The sequence below is a fragment of the Cydia strobilella genome, chromosome 3 (assembly GCF_947568885.1).
Source record: "Cydia strobilella chromosome 3, ilCydStro3.1, whole genome shotgun sequence".
In the NCBI taxonomy this organism is placed as follows: Eukaryota; Metazoa; Arthropoda; class Insecta; order Lepidoptera; family Tortricidae; genus Cydia; species Cydia strobilella.
Window position 1 is genome coordinate 9,745,860 of NC_086043.1, and position 24,303 is coordinate 9,770,162.

Genomic DNA, 24,303 nt, shown 5'->3' on the forward strand with positions numbered 1-24,303 from the left:
TAATTGATTTACACAACCTGTTGCCGGTTTGGGTATGTATTACGCGGATTCCCATGACAATTTATCCATTGGAAAGTATTATTAATTACCTGCGTCTCGGTGCAATTGTGGTTGCATCGGCATTCGGGACGACCGGTGTTTTCGTTCAGGATACAGTCGCCACCGCCCTGACACACCATATCAGCGCAAGTTTCTGGACAAAATTAAACAAGCGTTCCAATCATAGCTGCAAAATTAGGGAATAAAACAATTTGTAAAAAGTATATGGCACACAAAGAAGTAGTACCTATAACAAATAAATATATATTTCTTGATTTTGGGTCTCGTCTACACTAATAATAACACAAAAACAAACACCTCTTTTTATAAACCCACTAAAGCCACGGAAAATTACTTTTGACGCTTAGTCTTATACTTTAGTATTGCATTTGACTGTACTATATAAATAGGAATCAAAGCACTCAATGAAAATTTAAAGGCTTTGTTAGCAGATGAGAATTGCTAACTTTCAACTGTGTTGATTTATACGGCGTATGTATTTTCTTTCCATAGCTGCAATAACATCGATAGGTGATTACTTAAATTACCATGGTTGCGATCTAGCTATAAAGAATCTTTTTCATTATCACAGAAATACAAAAAAAAAGTTTTATTGATTGTAACAAAAGAGACAGACGAAAATAATTTTTAAATAAAAAAATAATCTTATTAGATAGTACCTACATGTAACGACGAAAAGAAAATAATCCAGAAATCACTACATAGTATAAAACAAAGTCGCTTTCCGCTCTGTATGTATGTCTGTCCCTATGTATGCTTAGATCTTTAAAACTAGGCAACGGATTTTGATGTGGTTTTGTTTTTGAATAGATAGAGTGATTCAAGAGGAAGGTTTATATATAATTTGTAAAGGTTTTGTGTCAATAAGTTGAACTACCCGTGCGAAGCCGGGGCGGGCCGCTAGTGCTTTATAAAAATCTGTCGGGTTTAGGACGTAGTACTTAGTATTTGCTAGAGGTATGGTAAATTAATAAAGAAGAGCCTTAACCTAATTCAGTTTGCATTACCTATTTGCGTTCTATATACATATAAAAGACAACCGGTCGTTCGAGTTTGTTTAACTCGCGCACCGAGGGTTCATACAAACTTTCAATTATCTCATGCAACTATAAACACGGAAGATTTTTGACCATGCAGAAGTACACTAAAGGGGCCCACAAAAAAAAATCAAGATAGAGGTGTGATGACAATTTTTCCTGTAGGTAATTTCATGATAATGGTACTTAATAATGTAGGTAATTTTATGATAATGGTATTTTTTGTTTGGTTAACTTCGAAAATAAGGGGTAGGGGGAAGAGAATGTTATATTTTGTACAACTTGCTACATAAATCACTGTAAAAAAACTCAATACCCTACTTGACTTAGTTACTAGATTTTATTTTTTTGCGCACTCTCATGTTGGGGTTAGCCTTGTTCGTAACTTTTTTTATTTTTATTTATCTATGTTGAAAGTTGTAGGTCCTCGCTTTCAGTACGGGCGGCCTACAACTCTTATTACTTTGTTTCTGTTTTACATTTACATAAATATTGATTACTGAATATAAAATATTAATTAAATATATATTTATATATAAGTACGATCGAGTACGAGTTATATATATATATATATATATATATATATATATATCTATATATATATATAAGTACGATCTATTTATGTATTATTAAATTTCTTTAGCGTGTTTATTATTTTTGTGATAAAATTTTCGAACGATGTTTTTGTTGTTTCTTTTTCTATTATTTTAGATACATCATACGGTTCAATTTTATGCAATTCGCAGAGAAACTCGTGGTCACTGCAAAAGTATGAATATTGTTCATAACTATTACTAGTTTTAAATTGATAGCGTAAGCAATTCTCGAGATATTTAGCGATGTGACAGACAGAGGGACGGACAGAGTGGCACGATAAGGGGTCCTTCTTTCTTACCTATTTGGTACGGAACCTTAAAAAAACGTCAAAAATAATTGCAAAACACAATTGAGATGGCAATATAAATCGTAAAAATAGGACACGTTTTCATTTATAACAGATGGTCCGTTAATTTTCCAATACAAATTTCAGGACCATTTTATGAAAACCGTTTCTGCGAAAAAATCTTCATTTCAAAATAAGTAATGTTTCAATATTCAATATTCTGGTACTTCTGAATAATAAAATTAATCCTTAGTCGGCTTCCATCAATCCATGTCTGGTTCAATTTATCATTGGAGCTGTTTTAATCCGTTTAATTGACATTTCAGCTCGTTATGTAAACGATAGATTCCGTGCAATTAATTACAGCCCCTCGGTAAACAGAATAAATGACCGATGCCTTCATGCGTCAGTGAAAACTGAAAATGTGCAAACAAACTTAGGAATCAAACGGATACTTAAATAAAACAAAACATTGTTCTTATGTCAACCAAGTGAAAATGAAACAAGCATGACACTTGAATATTAACATTATGAAAATTATTCTTTAATCCTTTTTAGGATTTCGTAGGTATCCAAAGGGTGATAGACGAAAACTTACATCAGCAAATACATAGTGAAATTTTTTTTTTATTAGACGCAAACAACAAAATTTTTTGTCTCTAAAATGATATGTTGAAATATATATAAATCATTTCTTGACTTCCTTTACGGTAACATTCATTCAATTAACTGACTTATACCTACGTAGGAAGGTACCTACAAGTCAGTCTACGGGTATCTTAAAGAATACGAAATATTGAAACAACATTTCTTTGTTAAAGTAGCTTACGACAAAGGGATCTCGAGCGCCTTTTGATTGACGATTTTCTAAGAGGGAAAGATTTTTTATCGCAGGAAATTAGAAGTTAGACAATTTATTTTCGTAGGGAATTTTTAATATCTCCATGTATTAAGATTTACCTCCGGATTACTGGTGCGGCTACGTGACTCGAATAAAGGTTGACGGATTAATACAATCTATTTATAAAGCGTCCATCTCCTTAATCTTGATAGTAAATAGAAACCTAGATTCCAAATTGAAACACACATAACAAATAAGGAACTAACTGATCGTATTAAATACCTACCTAAACGTCAAAACTGCCTTAAATTTTATGTAGGTAAATAAACGGAACTGAGCAAGATACGTCAGTCAAATATTGGTTGACTGGTTGGCTAAAGCGACCACCAATTCCTGCAAAATAAACTCCAGCGTCGAGGTAAACCTCGACTGTGTCCTAATGACTAACGTGTAGTACGTGATACACCTTGCTGTAGAAAAAAATGTGAATGATACATACGACAAGTTCCATTGTAGAGAACTCTCAGTTTCCCCTCCTGGATGCCCTCTTGGCAGGCGTGCATTCTCATCTTGCACTCGCTGCCGTGGGTGTTGTGATCAGACCCGCAGACCGGCGCAAGCATCGCGTCGCAGACAGGACATGCACACTGCGCTGCGCCTCCGCGGGAGACGCACGCGCCGCCCCATGGACATGTTGTACGGGCGCATGGGTTCGCCTCACCTATGAGGGGACGCTATTGTTAAGTTTCACTAATAATGTATACATTGTCATACATAGTTTTAAAAACTGTATCGTTTCTTATAAATTCAACTTAGCCGTATTTTTACACATTTCGTCCCGGGACCTCGACGTAAAGCGATATGGTTTAAATAGTTAGACAAAATTTACCCAATCCTCCTGAGTAACAATAACGATTTCGGACAAATAAGGTATACCCGTTAAGATCGGATGGAGGTTAAGACCGCTTAGTCGTGTCAGTCGTGTGTTACCAACGTTTAAAAAAACCGGCCAAGTGCGGGTCAGACTCGCGCACCGAGGGTTCCGTACATTACATAATTTTAACAATGTAACTTTTTATGTGAAACGTGAGTGAAAGGTAAATTGCGGTTTACGATTTATGACGTATTAAAAAAAAACTACTTACTAGATCTCGTTCAAACCAATTTTCGGTGGAAGTTTGCATGGTAATGTTATTTATTAAACATATATGGTACATCATATATTTTTTTCAGTTTTGTCATTCTCTTATTTTAGAAGTTACAGGGGGGGGGAGACACATTTTACCACTTTGGAAGTGTCTCTCGCGCAAACTATTCAGTTTAGAAAAAAATGATATTAGAAACCTCAATATACTTTTTTAAGACTTATCTATAGATACCCCACACTTCCAAGTATGGGGAACCCCCAAAATTTATTGTTTTTTTTTTTCTATTTTTGTGTGAAAATCTTAATGCGGCTCAAAGAATACATCTACTTACCAAGTTTCAACAGTATAGTTCTTATAGTTTCAGAGAAAAGTGGCTGTGACATACGGACGGACAGACGTCCAGACATGACGAATCTATGAGGGTTCCGTTTTTTGCCATTTGGCTACGGAACCTTAAAAAGTGCGGGAAAGTTAAAATTAATAGAAAGAGACCGGATTTTTTCAACGTATGCGACTTATTCTCTTTGCTTTAGAGTTCAAAATGTTCAAATTAGCAATTAGTCCGATCTTAGTCCAAGAAGGCGTTTTGGTTTAGTGTCTTGAAAAAAAAAATTTTGTGTAGATTACTCCTAAACTATTTTATTAAGGGGCATTAAGTGAATGAATAATAAAAGTTTGTTTTCTTTTTTATCATTTGACTTTTCACCCACCGAAAAATAGTCCGGTCTCACCCGGACCCTATACCTTTATACTACCCTGTATACTACAAGAAAATTTACGGTTTGCGAACAAGACGATAGTACACAAAAAAATCGTACTGTGCGAACCGCAATTACACATGATTCGTAAAGCGTTATATCTGGGCATAATCTAATCATTTCTTTTAGTAAAAAAAAAGTTTTGAATCTGTGCATGGTAGCCTTTTAGAGATAATGGTATGTTACTTATGACACTCCGACTGACATCCAATATAACTATCATGGATCGTTTCGAGACGCTCTAGCGATGGTTCCAAGAATGTCCGTTAGGCTTTGGTTTTTTAGCTGATTATTTTAGCTGTCTCCCTCATTTCCCTTGCATTAGAAATTAAAGGGAATCCAAAATGTTCCGTGAAAAGTCGATTTTACGAAAATCGCAAATTTTGTAGCAATCTCGGTGGGTATATATTTATAACCAAATTCAGCTGAATTTATTTGATTTGTTAGAGTAATTATCAGTAATATGAATCTTAGTTGATCATCTCTCTAGGAATGAATTTCAAAAATTCAAGTGCTATAAAGTACGATGCATGTTCATTTGTACCTAAATTACTATCATGACACTTACCACAGGCTCCCATATAAGCAGTCCTGACATCTCTGTTGTCACGACAGGCCGTCCGGTCCAGCAGGCAGGGGCTGTCGTACGTCCGGCCGTCAGTCCCGCACACCGGTCGCACGATGGCTTCGCATTCCGGACCGCAGCCGCAAACGGCAACGCCCCGCGAGTCCAGGGAGCAATGTTCGCGGATACCGCATTTCACCGAGTCGCATGGGTGTTGAGCTGAACAAAAACTATCATTAACGAAACAATATAACATCAGGGTATTTACCTAACCACTAAATAGCGTGAAGGAGCTTGTTAGTGATATAACTGAGCGTCCTTTCGGTGAGTTGAGGTCGCAGTGGGACTATAAACTAATTTATTAATGAAAAAAAATTCAGTTAGTGATTGTTATTTAGAGTACGACGCAACGAATAAAAGTTTTGAAAGTCATTATTGTAAGACCCTTTTTTGTGACATTCATTAAACTGTTACTGTATTTGAACATCGGGGTTTTCGGTGCGGGAATGATTTGAGTGAGAGTAGAGAATAAACAGATCATGTCTGAGAAAACATCATATTATGCCTAATGAATAACGACCTCTTTTTATACACACTATGATACAATTTTACTTTCAACACACAAGCTCGTAAAAACCCTCTTTATCTTTTAAAAACGGAAGAGAAAGTTGCATTTTATCCACAAGAGTGGCGAAGTAATTTGATGCAAATTTTGAGTTGATTTCTGATGTCGGCGAGTAGAATTCACTTTTAAATGATGATTTTGATTAATAGGTATTAAATAACGTTCATTTGGATTTGATTTGTAATGTTTTACAGTTAACCTTTTCCAGTCCTGGTGTGGTAAAAAAATTGCGTTTCACTTGGTAGCAAAGTTTGTTTAAATATAAAAAATAATATGTTTTAATTTAATCTTTAGTTTGATTAATTATTCCTTAGTTAGAAACCTGCTAGAGTACATTCTGTTTTATAAGTCAATACCTACTTTTTGGCTAATGTCAAACATTTCCGCACCGAAAATGCCGATATATGATTTGAACAGACAGCTGTTATAAACCAGCTCTTAATATTCAGGGTCCCTGATATTTTCTTGGTCTTTTAATACAGATTAGAATTCATATACAGGCTTTGGAAAGTCATGAATTTACTTTTGTAAAGAAAGTTCCTTTGAATTAATTAATTATTAATGACTAAGATTTAGATCTTTACTTATTTATAAATGAAAAGTCAATTTTGATTCAGATGATATTGAAATAATTGAAAGTGATTAAATTTGTTAGCAGCGTGTTTAGGTATTATTAATATTTTACTATTATTATTAGCCCGTTAAAGTGTCCCACTGCTGGGCAAAAGCCTCTCCCCTTGATCTCCACAATTCCCGCTGTAGTGCTTTTTCCGGCCAGTTACTGATGAAGGTGTCTAAGTCGTCCCGCCATCTCCGTCTGGGCCTGCCACGTCCGCGCTTATTTAATTTTGCGGCATCCACTTGGTGGCTATACTAGCCCACCTATCCGGATGCATGCAGCAGACGTGACCCGCCCAGTCCCACTTCAGCCTAGCGGTCTCCCCCACGTCAGCTATGCCTGTTTTGGAGCGCAATGTAGTGTTTCGGATGCGATCCGTCCTTGTGATACCTAGAATACTGCGCTCCATTGCTCGCTGGCGAATCTTCAATTTGGACTTCTGACTCTCGGTGAGTGACCATGTTTTAGGCACCGTAGGTTAGGACAGACAGAATACACATGTCAACGAGTTTACGCTTAATTGACATTGGAAGGTCGCCCTTCATTAGCTCCTTCATGGACACCTATTACATAATTATTATTTGGGGCAAATAAACTGCGTTGACTTCGAGCGCTCGGTAAGTTGGCTATATTGTTCACGTACCTTCAATATAAAACAGTTTGAAATGCTATCGCCTTAAGGTCTTGCCACCCACTGGTGTCCACTTCGCTACCTATAAGTGATGATTTCTTCACTATAGGTGGTCTGTCTGTAATATTTGAAGAATTCCCTAGACTATTTCTCATGACAATACTCGTATTCAACATAAATACGAGTAATGTGATTTATTTATTAACTATAGCTATAGCTTTCGTCCGTGTAGAAGTCGTTTAAAACTTTAACCCCATTTTCACACCTTTAATATTGTTTGTTGATGTTCTAAGCTTCCCTACTCTCAACAGTTTACACTGTGCGTTGTCTATCAGTTTCTATACAACACGATTTTCGTTGTATTTTTGTTGTTGTTATTAAATTGTATTGTAATCGGGATTATTTTTATCTTGGTCAATATCTTTCTTTATATACAACTAGGGTCCAAAATAAAATTACCTTTATTTCACCATATTAAGTAGCAAGAAAATCTATTATTATTTAGCTTTACATTTTGATAGGCAATTTATTTGTTAGCAGTAATATACGTATACGTACGTATAAGTATACAGAGCTTTATCCTAACTTATTACATGTTTGCTTTGATCTTATTCAATGAATTAATGCAAAACAATCTACAAAAAAACCGGCCAAGTGCGAGTCGGACTCGCGTTCCAAGGGTTCCGTACATTACACAATTTAAATAATGTATTTTTATGTGAAATGTCTTTAAAAAACCCGTAGGGGTCGGATCAAAAACTAAGTAATTAAGTCCGACTCACGCTTGACTACACATTTCTAATAGGTTTTCCTGTGATCTATAGGTAAATAACTATTTTGTGTATTTTTTTCAAAATTTTAAACCCAGTAGTTTCGTAGATAAAGGGGGGGAATGGTCATTTTTTGTATATTTTCTTGAATAACTTCTAAACTGTTTATCCTAAAATTATAAAAAAAAATATATTTGAGTTTCTCACAATGAGCTCTTTCATTTGATATGTAACATACCAAATTTCAACTTAATTGGTTCAGTAGTTTCGGAGAAAATAGGCTGTGACAGACGGAGAGACGGACAGACGGACAGACGGACAGACAGACAGACAGACAGACGCACGAGTGATCCTGTAAGGGTTCCGTTTTTTTCCTTTTGAGGTATCCGTACCTCAAAAACCAACCTCCTCGGGGTAGGGTTCCGACCCTAAAAACCAGCTACAAATACATGTTAAATAAATCTTTCCACGTTTTTCCATGAATATATAGGTACCAAAAAATCAGCCAAGAGCATGTCTGGCCACGTTCAGTGTATTAGTGTCGGTTTCATAAGAGTAACTGCCCGTCCGTTACAATAGATAGAAATAACAAAGGCGTTCTTAGGGCTCCGTAGCCAAAATGAAAAAACAAACGGAAGTTTTATAGTTTTTGTATCTATTTTAGAGTGAAAATAGGCGGGCAGAGATGGAACATTGAAAAGGTTGTTAAAAGCTCAAGTACCTAACATATAATTCATATATGAAACATTTTCAGTTTATAATCTTCAACATAACATGTATATGTATATTATCACATTTTATTTCGAATTACTATTTACTGAATATGTTCTCTCACAAAATTCGTAGGTACACATCACATTTCCTACTACGTTACTATCAATTGGTTTTATATATCGACGATAGCTCTACTCTCTCTCAAGTCATCCACGCGCACAAAAAAAAAACAATACATCGAAAAACGATACACAAGAGGACGAGGTTACAGCGAACGAAATAACAGGAAATTACTGATGCGCTATCAATCGATCAAGAAGTATCCCTTGCGTAGTTCTTGTAGTAGAGAAATCGACATACCGGAAGCACATTTTCCTCTGTAGGCAATCGTCAATTGCTGCCGTATGCGACACGACTCCCGCCTGAGCGCGCATTCACTGGGGTAGTCTTTGTAGTCGGACCCGCAGACTGCCGACCCTGTTCTGGCAATCAGGTCGCAGGGCGGGCCGCATCGGCAGATAGGCGCACGGGCCTCGTTCAGTTGGCAAATACCGCCGTCCGCGCACTCGTGCTCTACGCACGGATCTGCAACGAAATATTACATTAAAACTATAAACTAAAACTATTTGTATCACTGAACAACATATTAAGCAGATAACATTTGATATTACATTACAGTTAAAGTAGGTATGCAATTTTGTGAATAATACGTTGCTACTTACGCGATGTCAAATTAAGCTGAAATGCGGATTTTAATTTTGCAACATATTGATAAAGCGTAAGTGAATATAATGTATAATAACAGAAATGTATGCATTTTTATAGTAATCTATTACAGCAAGTTTATTTCACTGATGCGCCTTAATATTCAATCTGCACTTTTTAGTTCTATAAAATTAAATAACTACAATATAAAACTTAAAAATTAAAACTAAAAATAAATAAAACTAATCTTAAAATCAATAACTAAAAACTATTCCCCTGCGGCATGGTGCTGTAGATGCTGGCAGCATTTCGTCGCTGTATCGCAATGCTTACTCTTTGTGCGAGGAAGCTGCCAGCTCTACGATCACCGGTGACGTCTACTATTCTTTAAGACAAATCTTTAAATAGTGTAGACGCGTTCGGACCCCACGGGCCAAGGGTCTCGACGCCAAAAGGTACGAAAATTCAATTAATTAACATGTCTTCAAGGAACCTGCACTCAATAAGGAAACTACTACGGCAAGAAGTAGCTTTGATTTGATCTTGTTACAACGAAACAATTACAAATCTTTCTATGCAGTTTTACTAAGACTTGCCAATATCTTCAAATACCTTTAGTAGAAGCTCTGACGCAGTAACGATGAAGCGTAAAAAATCCGTATGACAACGCGGGTCAAAAAGAAAAAGGGGTATATATCCAGAAGTGAGGCAGAGTCCGAGCCGAAACAAGACGTAATTGAATAAAAGCACAAAAGCGTAGTAAAGTAAACAGAACCTCACAAAGGACGTCGGAATGTGCGGGCATTCGGTCTTGAACAAATTTAGTTCAGGTCGAATGCTCTGGGACAAGGTCCCTGAAAAGGGTTCGCGATTGTACGTTGTTGAGAAAATAAAAGAGATTAAATTACTAATATAATAAAAAACCGGACAAGTGCGAGTCGGACTCGCCCACCGAGGGTTCCGTACTTTTTAGTATTTGTTGTTATAGCGGCAACAGAAATACATCATCTGTGAAAATTTCAACTGTGTAGCTATCACGGTTGATGAGAAACAGCCTGGCGACAGACAGACGGACAGACGGACAGAGGAGTCTTAGTAATAGGTTTCCGTACCCTTTGGGTACGGAACCCTAAAAAACACCATAGAAATTAGAATGCATCTGGCTGTCGGAGTTCTTGGAAATATAAATTGTATTCGATCTTGTTTTAATTTCCGCCTTACACTTAGCTGTATTAATACGAAAGAAAAATTCAAACATTTTTCAATTTCTTGATTAAAGTGAAGTTAATTTGTAAAAACGTTAATTGGTCTATTCACGCTGTAAGAAAAACGCTGAGTTTACTTGTTTCTTCTAAATTAATTTTGCAAAAACTACGTAGTGTTTTGTTATATAAAATTATTAAGAAGCAAAAAAATGCAAAATTGCATTTAACATACTTTTTTATTATCTGTGCTAAGTTTTGTTGTGTCTTTATTACTACAGAAATACACTAAACATAACATTTTCACCTCAGCAGCTCGAACAAGCCTACTTTCGTCACTCCCTGGAGTGAAACAAAGTAGCTTTTTAATTTAGTGAAGACCATGAACTGCCACTTCATACGTTTATTACAAATTCGTTTTTTTTTCTCTGTATTGTTCTGTGTAATTCGAAATACATTTTAACCTTTAATATATTCTCACTACTGAGGTAAAAAATTATTTGTGCAACGCGAGAGCAAAGTTATTTTACATCTAGTATTTTTGAGTCCCTCGCTACGCTCAAGATTCTAACTTAGAATCTTTCGCTTTCTCGGGACTCAAAATAAACACTTGCAAGAAAAACCAACTTTCCTCTCTTGTTGCACAAATAACTATTGTTTACTTACGTGAATTGATTAATTGGTGGTGGTGGCGATTTGTTAGTGTGCCAAATGTCTAGTGTTTAAACTATTTAAATTAACAAAGATAAAAAAAAACCGGCCAAGTGCGAGTCGGCCTCACGCACCGAGGGTTCCGTACTTTTTAATAGGTATTTGTTGTTTTAGCGGCAACGTTATCACGGTTCATGAGACAGCCTGGTGACAGACAGACAGACGGATAGACGGATAGACGGACAGACGGACAGATGGACAGCGGATAGCGTCTTACTAATAGGGTCCCGTTTTTACCCTTTGGGTACGGGAACCCTAAAAAAGGGCCCATACCGCGTTTGTTACGGATTAAATGCGGGCATTTACGAGCATTTTTAAGGAAAAATATTTATCTATTTTTCAAATTTCCATTGTTTGTAGAGAACAAACAAAAAGTCAACATGACGACGAAAACCGAAAATTAACGTTATGGACATCACGTAGCAAAGGAATCTTCCTTCAATAAAGGACGAGTAACAATAGGCGTGTCGTGTCTCCTTCCTTCATAAACTACCTCCCTATAGATTCCGCATAACGCAGCCAATACTTTTAACTTACGATCAACACGCATGGTATACTTTGTAAAATAATCTGTGGCCAGACGAACTACTCAGTTTGCTACTACAGCATGTTTTTCGTAGAAAATTATTTTTGTTGATATTTTTAAATTTTCGGAGTACTCACATACTGTTTCTCGTTTGTAAGTCATGAATGCCATTCTACCCCGTCCTGATTTCATTCCCACATGCCGCGTCATCTCCCACGAGACATAAAATATTGACCGCACATTGTTACCCCCATTCTAATAAAGCTGACCTTTCACGAATTCTTTTCAAGCCGCGGCGCCCATTAGAACGTAATTTTCCTCATTCGTAATAATTAATTTTGCTCATTAAAATGAGCCGGTTTTATGTTACTGTTTGTTAAGAACATTGTTTCTTGACACTTAATTTGTAGCAGAAGAATGATATGATATTATGAGTCGTTGGATCTTTTGTTATTAATTATTGTTTTGTTCAAAATTTATACTCTCGAGTTACACTCTCACTCATGAAATATTTTGGTATGTGTGATTAGTGATTAGAAAGTACAAATTGAATTGCTTGTGTTACAAATCATACAAAAATAGATGTGATATACCTAGAACTTAATACACATCCAAACTACGTATACCCTACACATATTTGTTTATTCGTAAATTGTTTATAATGACATTGCTTATAATCACTTAGGTATTTTTGAATGAATGTTTAGAATCGAAAGCTGAACCACTCAGCGTTCAAATGTTATATCATAATATTCACTTCAAGAAGCCGAGACAATTTTACTACGATAAGCGGACAATTATATTTACATACGTGTTAAATATTTTGTCGTAAAATTGCCGTAATTTGAATTATTACGAGCTGAATGAAAATTCATACGATTTACCTCCCGCCCTAAACTGAATTTTTAAACACACGAAATTAATTTAAACAAACTACTGTCACTGTCAAAATGACACTTTCAGGCAAGTCAGGGGTTCTCAAAGTAAGGACTCGCAGAAAAACTCAAAATAAATATAGTGAAGAAATGAATTAACTCAAAAACTTTTTGTTAATGACACACTATAACCATATTTGTAATATTTACGATGGGCTAAATGAGGAAATAGAAAAAATCCACAACAAGTAGTAAAAGCATTAAGATTAGTAACCTGGGTTAGGTACAAAATAAAAATTAACATGTAGCTATAACCTCCTTAAATCTTATAGGGAAAGGCTTTCCCTACTAATATTATAAATGCGAAAGTAAGTCTGTGTGTCTGTCTGTTACCTCTTCGCGAATAAACCGCTGAAACTATTTAGATGAAATTTTATAATGGACATAGTTGGAGGCCTGAGAAAGGACATACAAAATGTTTTATCACCATCGTTATCATCCATTTACCCATCAAGATTTGAGGAGTTCCCTCAATTCCTCATGGAACTCATCATTAGAAGTGAACCTTGACAGAAAAGTATCGTTGTACCTTACTTAACGAACAAGACATATATGGCCACGGGGTCCCTTTGTTTGACATAATTATTGAAAGTCATAATGTAATGATTGTTATATTATCATTAGTTATGATTCTGAAACCGTTAACTTTTCAGGATTTTCCTCAGGTTATCCTATAGATAGGTTAGGTTAAGTTAGGTTTATTTTATGGCAATCCTGAAAAGTTACGCGTTTCTGAGAAAAAACAAATTATGACTAACGAAAATGTGGTCAAACAATACATTATGATTTAAAACTATATGGGAAACAATAGAAACCCATATGGTCACACGTGAAATAAGAGTCATTGAAGAATACCGTTCGTTCTGGTCTTCAACAGCAGTTTCACTTCATCAAATTTAATGGCACTTTTTTATTGCAAATACTATTTGCAAAGTATTTAAAGTATTTCCAATAAACGAATCCATGAACAATTGAGGGAACTCAAATCTTATTGAAGAGTTGAGGGAACTCCTCAAATCTTATTGAAGATTTAATGAGTTCCCCCAATTCTTGAATTTGATCACCAGAACTGGGTTCTGACAAAAATGGAACCATCTTTAAACTAAGTACTTATATGATTTCATAAAAAAAATATAATTTTTCTGAATCCGTCCACAAATAACGGAGTTTTGCGGTAGCATACCTACATACATACTTACAAAACAATCGATCAAATTCATAACCTACGGGAACACTCAATCTCGAACATTAGTGAAAAATAATGTTTAGCGGCCCGCAACTTGGTCGCCCGGGTGAACCTCCATAGTGATACCAGTGCAATAAATAAACTACCCGGCAAAAGCAGCTTTTGATTGACATATTTTGATGAACAAAAATATATGTTTGGTCAGCCAAAATGTGTATTTGATCAGCAACTTAAGGTTAGCAAGTATTTCAAAATCAGTTCGCAACTAATGTCATAATGAGCTGCTCTAAATTGATTTGGTTGGCAAATTAATTATTTGATCGGCAGTAAGCGATCCAACATTAACCAAATTTTGTTAAGCAGTCAGTAGGTAAGCGGACTATTTTATTTTGGATTACAATTTAACTGATCCGCAAAAATTAGTTCTAACCTAACCTATTTTTCTAGTAGCAGTTGGTTTCCGTAAAGGTCGCAGTTCTAACTTTTTTTTTTTTTCGTTGGAAAATTGCTTTATGCATACCCACACCCTCGGGGGAGAAAGTGCGGGTTATGTGGGACTCGGCAAAAGGCGCCACTACCCACTAAAAAACCAACGGTATGCCTGCGCGCCACCAATGGGGCGTGGCCACAGGTTCTCTTTGTTTCTGTAAAGGTCGCAGTTCTAACCTAACCTAACCTACTTTTCTAGTAGCAGTTTGTTTCTGTGAATGTCGTAGTTCTAACCTAACCTAACCCACTTTTCTAGTAGCAGTTGTTTTCTGTGAAGGTCGCAGTTCTAACCTACCCTAACCCACTTTTCTAGTAGCTAATATCTTCCATTTTACACCTATTATACTCTCAAAGTACTAAAACTGATAAATATCACCAACAAATACGTTAGAACACCGCAATGTGACTGCTAATAATCATCGAATGAAATGCACTCGCACGATCCCGCTCCGCCTGCAACCCTGGCGATTTTTCAAATCAAACGCAACCCATCTTATTATATCAGATTACCATTTGTTTAATATACATACGTCTCAATTAAACTGCCAACCAATTTTTAAATCTTGCTGACCAAATAATAATTTTGCAGCTCAACTATTTATTAAGCAGATGGATATTTGGTTATAATGTTGACCATAATATTGTCTTCGGTTACCGCGATAGTTACTCATGAAATAAAACTATGAAAACGGATTATATCGCGATTATTGAATTTATAATACATCCCGACGTTTCGAACTCTTTACAGCGTTCGTGGTCAACGGGTGACTGAGGAAAAATTACAATGTGCAAAAATACCCACATACTAAAATAATGAATAATCATAGACTACAAACTTTAAGGCTGGTTGTACATGCAAAATCGGTTCATAAGGCTAGTTATACGCTACAATAATTTTCAAGTAAAGATATATATATACGCGATAAAAAAAAAAAAAAACTAAGCCGGCTCCAACCCTACACCACGGACCCGAGAAGATTTAATTCCCTCCTAAATTGTAGGAGGGTATCCCAATATGGGCGCAATACCGGCAACAAACTCGGCGGGACACATCTTTTCAAAACATCAAAATGTCCAGCATCATCCAACACTAAGGTCTCACAGTCTATGTCTCGCTTGCTCCTTTATCAGATGGACTACAGGATCCCAAGCTGGTGGTAGAGAAAAGCCATCTTCCCTATTAAAGTTTGGATATTTCTTAATCTCAATGGCCTCGCGCAGCATTCTGGGTATGTAACGCTTCTCCTTGGCAAGAACCAGAGGCTTATCAAACTTGATTGAGTGATTGGCTTTATCCATGACATGCTCACAGACGCTGTAAAGAGTTCGAAACGTCGGGATGTATTATAAATTCAATATACGCGATATAATCCGTTTTCATAGTTTTATTTTATAATGTTGACCGTTTGTGAATTATTTGCTGAACAAGATTTGCAGCTCGATTATTATTTATTGCCGGCAACATATTTGTATGCTGCCCAAATGATTTAATGGCTATTTTTTTTGCAGATCAGTTTTTAAAAATGGCTGATCATTTTATTACTTCCCCTTTTGATTTGCCATTAATATACCAAAATGTATTATGTTGAAATTTAGTTTCCTTTTAACAAAGTCATTATTTCTGTAGAAGAATATAAAAAGATTTCTCATAAGTATGAAAAATATGGACAGTTTAAGTACCTTGAATGCTGCAAAAGTTTTTTGTCACCTTTGTGTACATTAATTCCGTGTATTTATAAATTCCAGTTTAGCTTATTCGGTTTACCGCAAAAAAAAAAACCGTAAATTACTTACCGTGAATCAAGCTTAAATTTACTGCGAATATCGTAAGCTCAAAGTCTCATAATAGTAGGCCTAAATAGAACAATGAAAATTTTCTTCCATAATATTTTAGCTTGAACTGATTCTCTAGTCATGAAGCTCTAGCACCGGACACATTTTAATCAAAAAAAAATTATCAATACCTGCAATAGCAATCGTTCCTTCACAGCCCAAATGAATTCATTTTAAACCAAAAGAGACCCTTTTTTTTCCAATAGATTCGTTTTTAGCTAAAACCAATATGCATTACAAAGGGCATCCAATAAAATCACAACTCCGAATGCCGTTTGCAATGGGTAATGTAGGCAATTGCCTACAACGTAAATACCTTTACCATATTTCATTTTTACAACATAAGAATAAAAACTCTTTGAACTCATTTATAAGTATAAAATAAAAACATGGCAGTAATAGACACCAATATCTGGAGCATCAAGAGCGAAAATTAGTGCATCTCGCTACTTATATAATATTGCTACAAGTGGTAGGAAGAGAAAATATTTATCATGAACGTGCTTCGCATTGATCACAGCGAATCATGGTTTCATCAATGTTTGCCATAAGTATATTCTGATCCTGATACTTAACGATTTGTACATCAATCTCACTTAAGATTCACTAATTAGTGAAATAATGTTAGCTACTTAAACGTTACTTTTACTTTTTGATTGAGTCTTACCGCATTTCCCATGGTATTTAATAGTGATGTTGAGTTGATTGTCGCACACATGCTTGTCCAAATGGCAAGCGGAGGGGTATTCCTTGCCATCAGTGCCACAAACAGTCTTCCGTCTCTGGCAACTACGGGGACATCGGCACTCGGCTTGCCCAAAGTTGACTGCACATCTAGAGCCCGTAGGGCAGGTCACGCCCACGCAGGGGTCTCCGGCCTCTGTTAAAAATAATGTGTTAGGTATTAATAACTGAGCTACACGGAGAGCGCGCCAGCCGAGGTGAGCTTGAAACACGTCTCTACGCCGTAGCATTGAAAATAAATTCGTAGCATTCTATCAACGTGTTGCCTTATTACGGACGCTCACTATTTAAATTTATTTATTTATATTTATCTTAGAATGTTAGAAAGCTAAGTTTTAGTTTGGTAACCACTTTTTTGTCTTTATTCAAAAGTCCTAAAAAAATCGTAATTTTATTTTTTTCTAAAAACACCCACTCAAGTCAGATAGTATAGAGACTGATCCGAGAAGGCCTATTGCATTCTGGCATTGAATTACCAATAAAGGTTATTAATATAACGACCTCGAAACTCTAAAATTTGATCTAATGACGACCCAAATCAGATCAAGCTAGCGAAAAGCGATAAGAAGAGCCGACCCCAAATAAACACGGGATACAAGACCGGAGGATGGATGTAATAAAATATGTATAAGTAAATATCATACCAAATTATATAATTCAATAATTCCGTATTATTATCCAGACTGCGACTTGTTTATGGATAAACCCAAAAAACTAAACTGCATACTATTACGATTATGCGAAAAACCTACTTAATGTGAACGTTTTGTCACATTTGCTACTTAGCTGAGTATTTTAATTCAAAAAAATACTTAACTAAGAGCCACTTGTACCATTCAATAACCCGGAGTTAACCTGTTAAACCTGTAGTTACCATATTTACCAGTACAATTTGACATTGGGTTAACGGCTTAACCGGTTAACCCCGGGTTAGTGAGATGGTGCAAGTGGCGCTAAGTAGCAACTGTTTAATTACTGTTTGTTTGTACAGCACATTGACGCCTAGCTGTAATGCTGTAGGTATACTAACTATTAAATTAATTAATTAATTACAAAACGTTGTGTTCCATGGCCGGGTTTATCTTATTTTTTAAGTAGGAACACAATTTACTAAACTAAATTTGTAAGAGTGTAATGTTCTAATGTTATTTTATTTTATTTACTATGAAACAAACCGTCATGCAATAATATGGTTACAATCTCTGTTCTACGTTACGTTATAATTTTTTTTTTTCAATTAGCGCTAAAGCTAAAAATATAAAATAAATATTGGATGCTACCGATACGCTTTAACAAACATTCAATTTGCTAATATTTACCTAACCGTACCTACATATGTACGCAATATTTTCCAAAACTTTTTAACTCCTTTTTTACTACAACATCATGGTATTGTCATCAAATTTGCGAGTAGGGTTGTATCTCGAGTTTTCTTGGCCAAATCTGTGTGAAGTGATCTCGAATATCTCGATATGTCTAAAGCATCCCTGAACCTATTTTCTAATATTTCTTTGACTAAACTTACCACATTCGCCATCATGCTTGACGCGCAAGTTCAGTCTGCGCTCGCATGCCTCCTTGCGCAAGTAGCAATGGTTGCGGTACGTGCGGCCAGCAGTGGAACACACGGCGGCGGGCGCGGACGGACAGCTGACCGGGCACGCGCAGTGGGCCCGCCCGTCTCCGAGCGACACGCATTCCGCACCCCAGCGACAAAAAGTTTTCTCGCACGCTTCTGGAAAATCAAGTATCGCTTAGTATGATTATTTTAGCATTCCAAGCAATTGTTTAAGGTAGGACAGCTGTGACGTGGTTATCACTAGTCTTTCTCACAAATTAACACTAAGGTGGACATAATTACAGCAGGATTACGATCTGTTTATGTGTGATAAGTCGTAATTTATCATTAATAAGAACTAATAACATACATTAGCCCTATATTATCAAAATCCCAGGTAATAAAAATAAAGTGATTATCATTTTACACAATTATTATAAGTTACATGAATCGAAATCTATTAAAGTAACTCTATTAAAGTTTTATTTTCTAATGATGCACGTGCAGCGTTACTTATTACCCGACTGCAGGATGGGTCAAGATTTTAGCAGTCTATGCATACAGTATGTATGTTGATATGTTTGTGTCGTGTGTTCCACCGTATGAATCCATAATCATCAATAGTAGAGATTGATAAAAATAAATCGATGCGGGTGACATCGACCTTTTCGCGAATTAAAAAAAAAACATCGTCAAGTTAATTCCACTTACGACTCGTCGTACGACTTTCCTCACTCCAGGAAGTGAAACAAAGTAGCTTTTTAATTTAGTGCTTTTCAATTATTATTATTTTTCTCTGTATTATTCTGTGTAATTCGAAATACATTTTAACCTTTAATATGTTCTCACTACTGAGTTGAAAAATTATATGTGCAACACGAGAGCAGTTATTTTACATCTCGTGTTTTGAGTCCCTCGCTACGCTCAAGATTCTAACTTAGAATCACTCGCTTCGCTCGTGATTATGGAATCTTTCGCTTACTCGGGACTTGATACACTCGCAGGAAAAACCAACTTTCCTCTCTTGTTGCACAAATAACTATTGTTACACTGTTGGTCGTTTTAACTTTTATTACGTTCTAATAGAAATCAATCAAATCTTATAGGAAAACACTATGACTTTCCATTTTTTTATACCAATAATTATTATATGCACAGTCATATTATTATAATTAATAAGTAGCTATTGAAAAAAAAATTTTCTGTATGTTCGTACCCACTGTTTTCAAATAAATCAATTCAGTCTTTCCCTGCAATGAAGCATAATAACAAAAACGTCAGGTCTTATAATATAAATAATTATTATATGCTCAGTCATATTATTATAATTCATAAGTAGCTATTGAAAAAAAAAAACTGTATGTTGGTACCCACTGTTTTCAAATAAATCAATTCAATCTTTCCCTGCAATGGAGCATAATAACAAAAACGTCAACGTCGTATGACTGTGCATATAACTTTGCTCTCGTGTTGTAAGCTTAAACTTACAAATTCTATTACCTACATACAAAATGTTTGATAGACGTGCTCGTGCCTAATTTTGCGAGCTCTAAAAGAGTGACACAATTTCCAATTTTCTACCTGGGGACTGCGAACCGTGACTAAATTATTAAGAAGGTCTAAAATATGATTCGAAAATCCGCTTTGGCTTCGGCATTGTATTAACTTGGGCTTCGGGGAGTACCGATCTTGATCGTCTAGTTAAAATTCCAGGCAGATTGTGGGGCGTGAAGTCACACAGCGGTTTGGCAAAAGTTAATTCACAATTTTCTTCTCAATTCAAAGTTACAAGTGGTATCCGAAGACGTAAACGAAGCCTTTTTACGTAACTCACTCGATTTATAATTTAGCTTTTCCAGGTGAAATATCTTGATTTATTTATAGTTTATGAGTTTTTAATTTATATCAATCTAGAAATTTGAAATATGTAGTACAAAATCTAGTAAACAATTAAAATACAATCACATTTCGATCGGAGTTACACACTAAGGCCGCGGTCGTAATGTATGTTCGATCCGGAGCCATTTGCGTCAGGCAATTAGCTCCGAAATGGACATTGCTAAACAAATAACAATCGACAATATTACTCGACGCAATAATTAGAGTAATAGTTTGTGATTACTTTAAACTCCATATATTTTAGACGCCAAAGATGATGTTAAAAAGTGTTACACTGACTTTAACTATTAAAACAACTGGATTGAAACCAGATAGCGGTATCAGAGTCAATAACAATCTATAAAAAGAAAGGGGCCTACGTGTTATAGCAACAAGTTCACCTCCATCAAATCCAATCTGATCATATGGGATAAGTAAAGAAGGGTCCGTATAATACATAAAAGTTCCAGTCGTTTCGAGTTATTCAATACATCAGGCAATCAAAAACACTCTAAATAAAACTCTTCGCCCGAAGAAACGAAATTACTTATAGGGCTGAACACAAATTCGATATTGAATGCCCTTAGAACACTTGAAATGTCAATATTTGAACGGCGGCTGCTGTGTGAGCACTGCATATCACCCTACCAATTGCAAAATACGACATAAAATAAATTGAACATAGAACAATTGAAATTAAATGAAAACACTTGAGAACTTTGTATAAATATAAAGGCTCATATAAAATGACCGGTTTTCATTGATTGTATTAAGTGAATTATATGTTTGGTACCTACAAATATCTTAGTGTAGGTACATTTTAGGAAACACCTAAATTATCTGGTATCTAGGCTATCTAGGCTTGTGAAATAACGCAATTGTGATCAAAAGCCAAAACCATCGTGTTTCTGAGATTTCGTTACAAATTCCTTGATGCGAAACATTAACCACCCGCAACGGCAAAGAAGGCGACAAATTGTGTTTATTATTACATTTGTCTTCACTGAAAAAGAGGTCAAGCGTCAGGATTCAGCCGCGAACTCATTTCCTTGATTTTTATTTAAAGGCCGTAGAGGAATCCGCTTCAAGAAAAGAAAGCAGTAGGAAATAACAATTTTGTAGGAGACAAATAAAATGTTAGAACGAATCGCGAAGAGACAGGAGGGGAGATAAAAATGATGGCGGATGCTTCGTGAATGGAAGAAAATTAGGAAATTCACCGCCGCGCTTTTCCAGGACCGCGCGGGCTGTTTAAATTAAATAGGTATCTAAATATAACTTGCTACTTAATGCGGGCCGAACATTCCGAAAGAGATAAGAGAGCCGGCTCCATATGAGCGCTTATTAGATGCAATAAATATCCCAGGCTAAGTTTATTTAATTAATATTTCAGTAAACGTTCTAAAATTAAAGTAATATACATATATATTTACAAAAATACACAATGCAAAAAATTATCTTTCACCAGTGAATATATCTTATAATAGAGAAACAAATATTTTTACGAATATTATTTCCATTATTCTTTACTATACCTACCTATTTATTAATTGAAACAGTTGTCTGCCCTATTTTATTCAATATAAAATCCTGACATTAAGTAAGAACGAAATGTACGAAAAAGAAAGGAATCATGCTTACATCAGATAAAGTAGTACAAAGGCGAACTAAATCACCAATCTACATATTTGAAATTTGTATGATCGTCAGAAAATATCCTCATTTTTTTCCAAAATTTGCCGACCGTCCTCGACGATACGAAAGTAGATACAAGCACAACATGGCGCCACCCAAACGTTCAGAACTACAGCTACACAAAACAAGCCCAAAAATGATGGCCATCAAGATATATAATAAACTCAGCGACGAATCAGACATCAGATAAACAATTTAATAAACTGTTGAAGAACTTATTAGTTAACAAGTGATTTAATGATTTCTGGGAAGATAAAATGATCACGAATGTTATTAGTTTTAAATATTACTCACTTTATTTATTTTTATTTTTTTATTAAACATTGCCTGACGCACAAATTCTTAATCTTGACATTATAGCTTATGGCCTTACGGTCGGGGAGCCCAAGAGGGAAGAATTTTTGTAGTTAGGTACTCGAACGCGTCAGATTAAGATATGAGTGATATCTTGCTACTCCGTGGAGTACACCTTTACCACTTTTAGCCGTCTATGTTGAGCAGTTGGTTGGTGGGATTGTGCTAAGAGTTTTGAATGATTCACGGTTAGTTTCACTAGACTTATATCGGGAGCTCATAAACAATTCAAAAGGTAATCACGGTCTATATCCCGGTCAAAATAAGTCTAGTATAATTGTGCTAAATCTGACGATTATTTGTACGCAGTTCCTTAATCTGACGGTTACAATCTGAAAATCGGGCGTCGAACTTGTGGTCGTGAGATTAAGGAAATGCGTACAAATAAGTGTCATATTCAGTTATAGAAAAATTATAGCATTAACGTGGACAAAAACGACCAAATCCACAATCTACTTAACGATTTTTTTAACCCTCCACCAACCCCCCGAATTTAAAAAAATCTGTATACGCTTTCCTGCTCGCTGGAAAAGAAAACTATATACAACCTTTTTTTCTTCTTATCATCTAATCTTTAGATTCCAATAGGTCTCTACGACGCTCGAGTAACTATACTAGCTACACATTTAGCATCGCTGGCTCCCTAGCTCCCTACCTATTATGGCGCGAGAACAGTGCACTGACATTAGGAACATAAGGAACATTTGACTACATAGTGAACGTAAGTCATGAGATGACGGATGTTCTAAGTAATAAGCCAGAAATAATAACACAACCAGTGTACAATACTCTTGGCGTGGAGTTTGCCCACGTAATGCGAGGAGCGTACGTCCTTGTGAGAGTCAGGACAAAGCAATTTTGTTGGCTCGAGACGCCGCGCCGGCGGAGTTGGCATGTCACCCACACCGCACACATGCGAACCGCTGATAAGGTCCGTGTTTTACTACTGCTTCATATAATAATTATATATAAAACAGGCTGGAGATGCTTCAGATTTAAAAAAACCGGCCAAGTGCGAGCCGGACTCGCGTTCTAAGGGTTCCGTACATTACACAATTTAAACAATGTATTTTTTATGTGAAACGTGAGTGAAATGTCTTTAAAAAACCTGTAGGGTCGGATCAAAAACTAAGTAATTAAGTCCGACTCACGCTTGACTGCAATTTCTAATAGGTTTTCCTGTAATCTATAGGTAAAGATCTATTTTGTGTATTTTTTTTCAAAATTTTAGACCCAGTAGTTTGGGAGATAAAGGGGGAATGGTCATTTTTTGCCTATTTTCTTGAATAACTTCTAAATTGTTTATCCTAAAATAATAAAAAAAAAATTTGAGATTCTCACCATGAGCTCTTTCATTTGATATACATATAACACGATATAGTTTGAAAAACTTTATTTTTTAATTTACTTATTTACCCCCCAAAAGTGGCCCCCATGTTTAGAATTCATTTGTTTACGTTACATGTCCGTCTTTGGGTCACAAACTTACATATGTTTACCAAATTTCAACTTAATTGGTCCAGTAGTTTCGGAGAAAATAGGCTGTGACAGACGGACAGACATACAGACACGCACGAGTGATCCTATAAATAAGGGTTCCGTTTTTTTCCTTTGAGATACGGAACCCTAAAAAGGTGTTACCTTGTAAATCTAAAACATCACGTTTGGTGAAAGTGTACATGGTATGGCATAAATATATATACATTACCAAAGTTTCAAAAATATGTGTACGCTCTTAGACAATAAAATCGTGTTCATATATTTTTGAGCCATTTGTCAGATCGATATTTTTGCCTTCGACTGTACACTAGTACACTGATGTTTATAAATATTTAT

General features: G+C 35.8%; 1 protein-coding gene across 1 annotated transcript in view; it reads right to left on the reverse strand.

Annotated features, from left to right (window-relative positions):
- LOC134755855 (agrin-like) overlaps positions 1 to 24,303 on the reverse strand; it is an 80,445-nt gene that overhangs the window by 33,423 nt on the left and 22,719 nt on the right. The window contains exons 3-8 of the mRNA XM_063692488.1: positions 18,508 to 18,717; positions 16,906 to 17,118; positions 9,012 to 9,236; positions 5,296 to 5,511; positions 3,321 to 3,542; positions 90 to 193 (exon numbers count right to left, since the gene is read on the reverse strand). Coding sequence (XP_063548558.1) covers positions 90 to 193; positions 3,321 to 3,542; positions 5,296 to 5,511; positions 9,012 to 9,236; positions 16,906 to 17,118; positions 18,508 to 18,717 — 1,190 coding nt within the window. The remainder of the gene's footprint in view (positions 1 to 89; positions 194 to 3,320; positions 3,543 to 5,295; positions 5,512 to 9,011; positions 9,237 to 16,905; positions 17,119 to 18,507; positions 18,718 to 24,303) is intronic.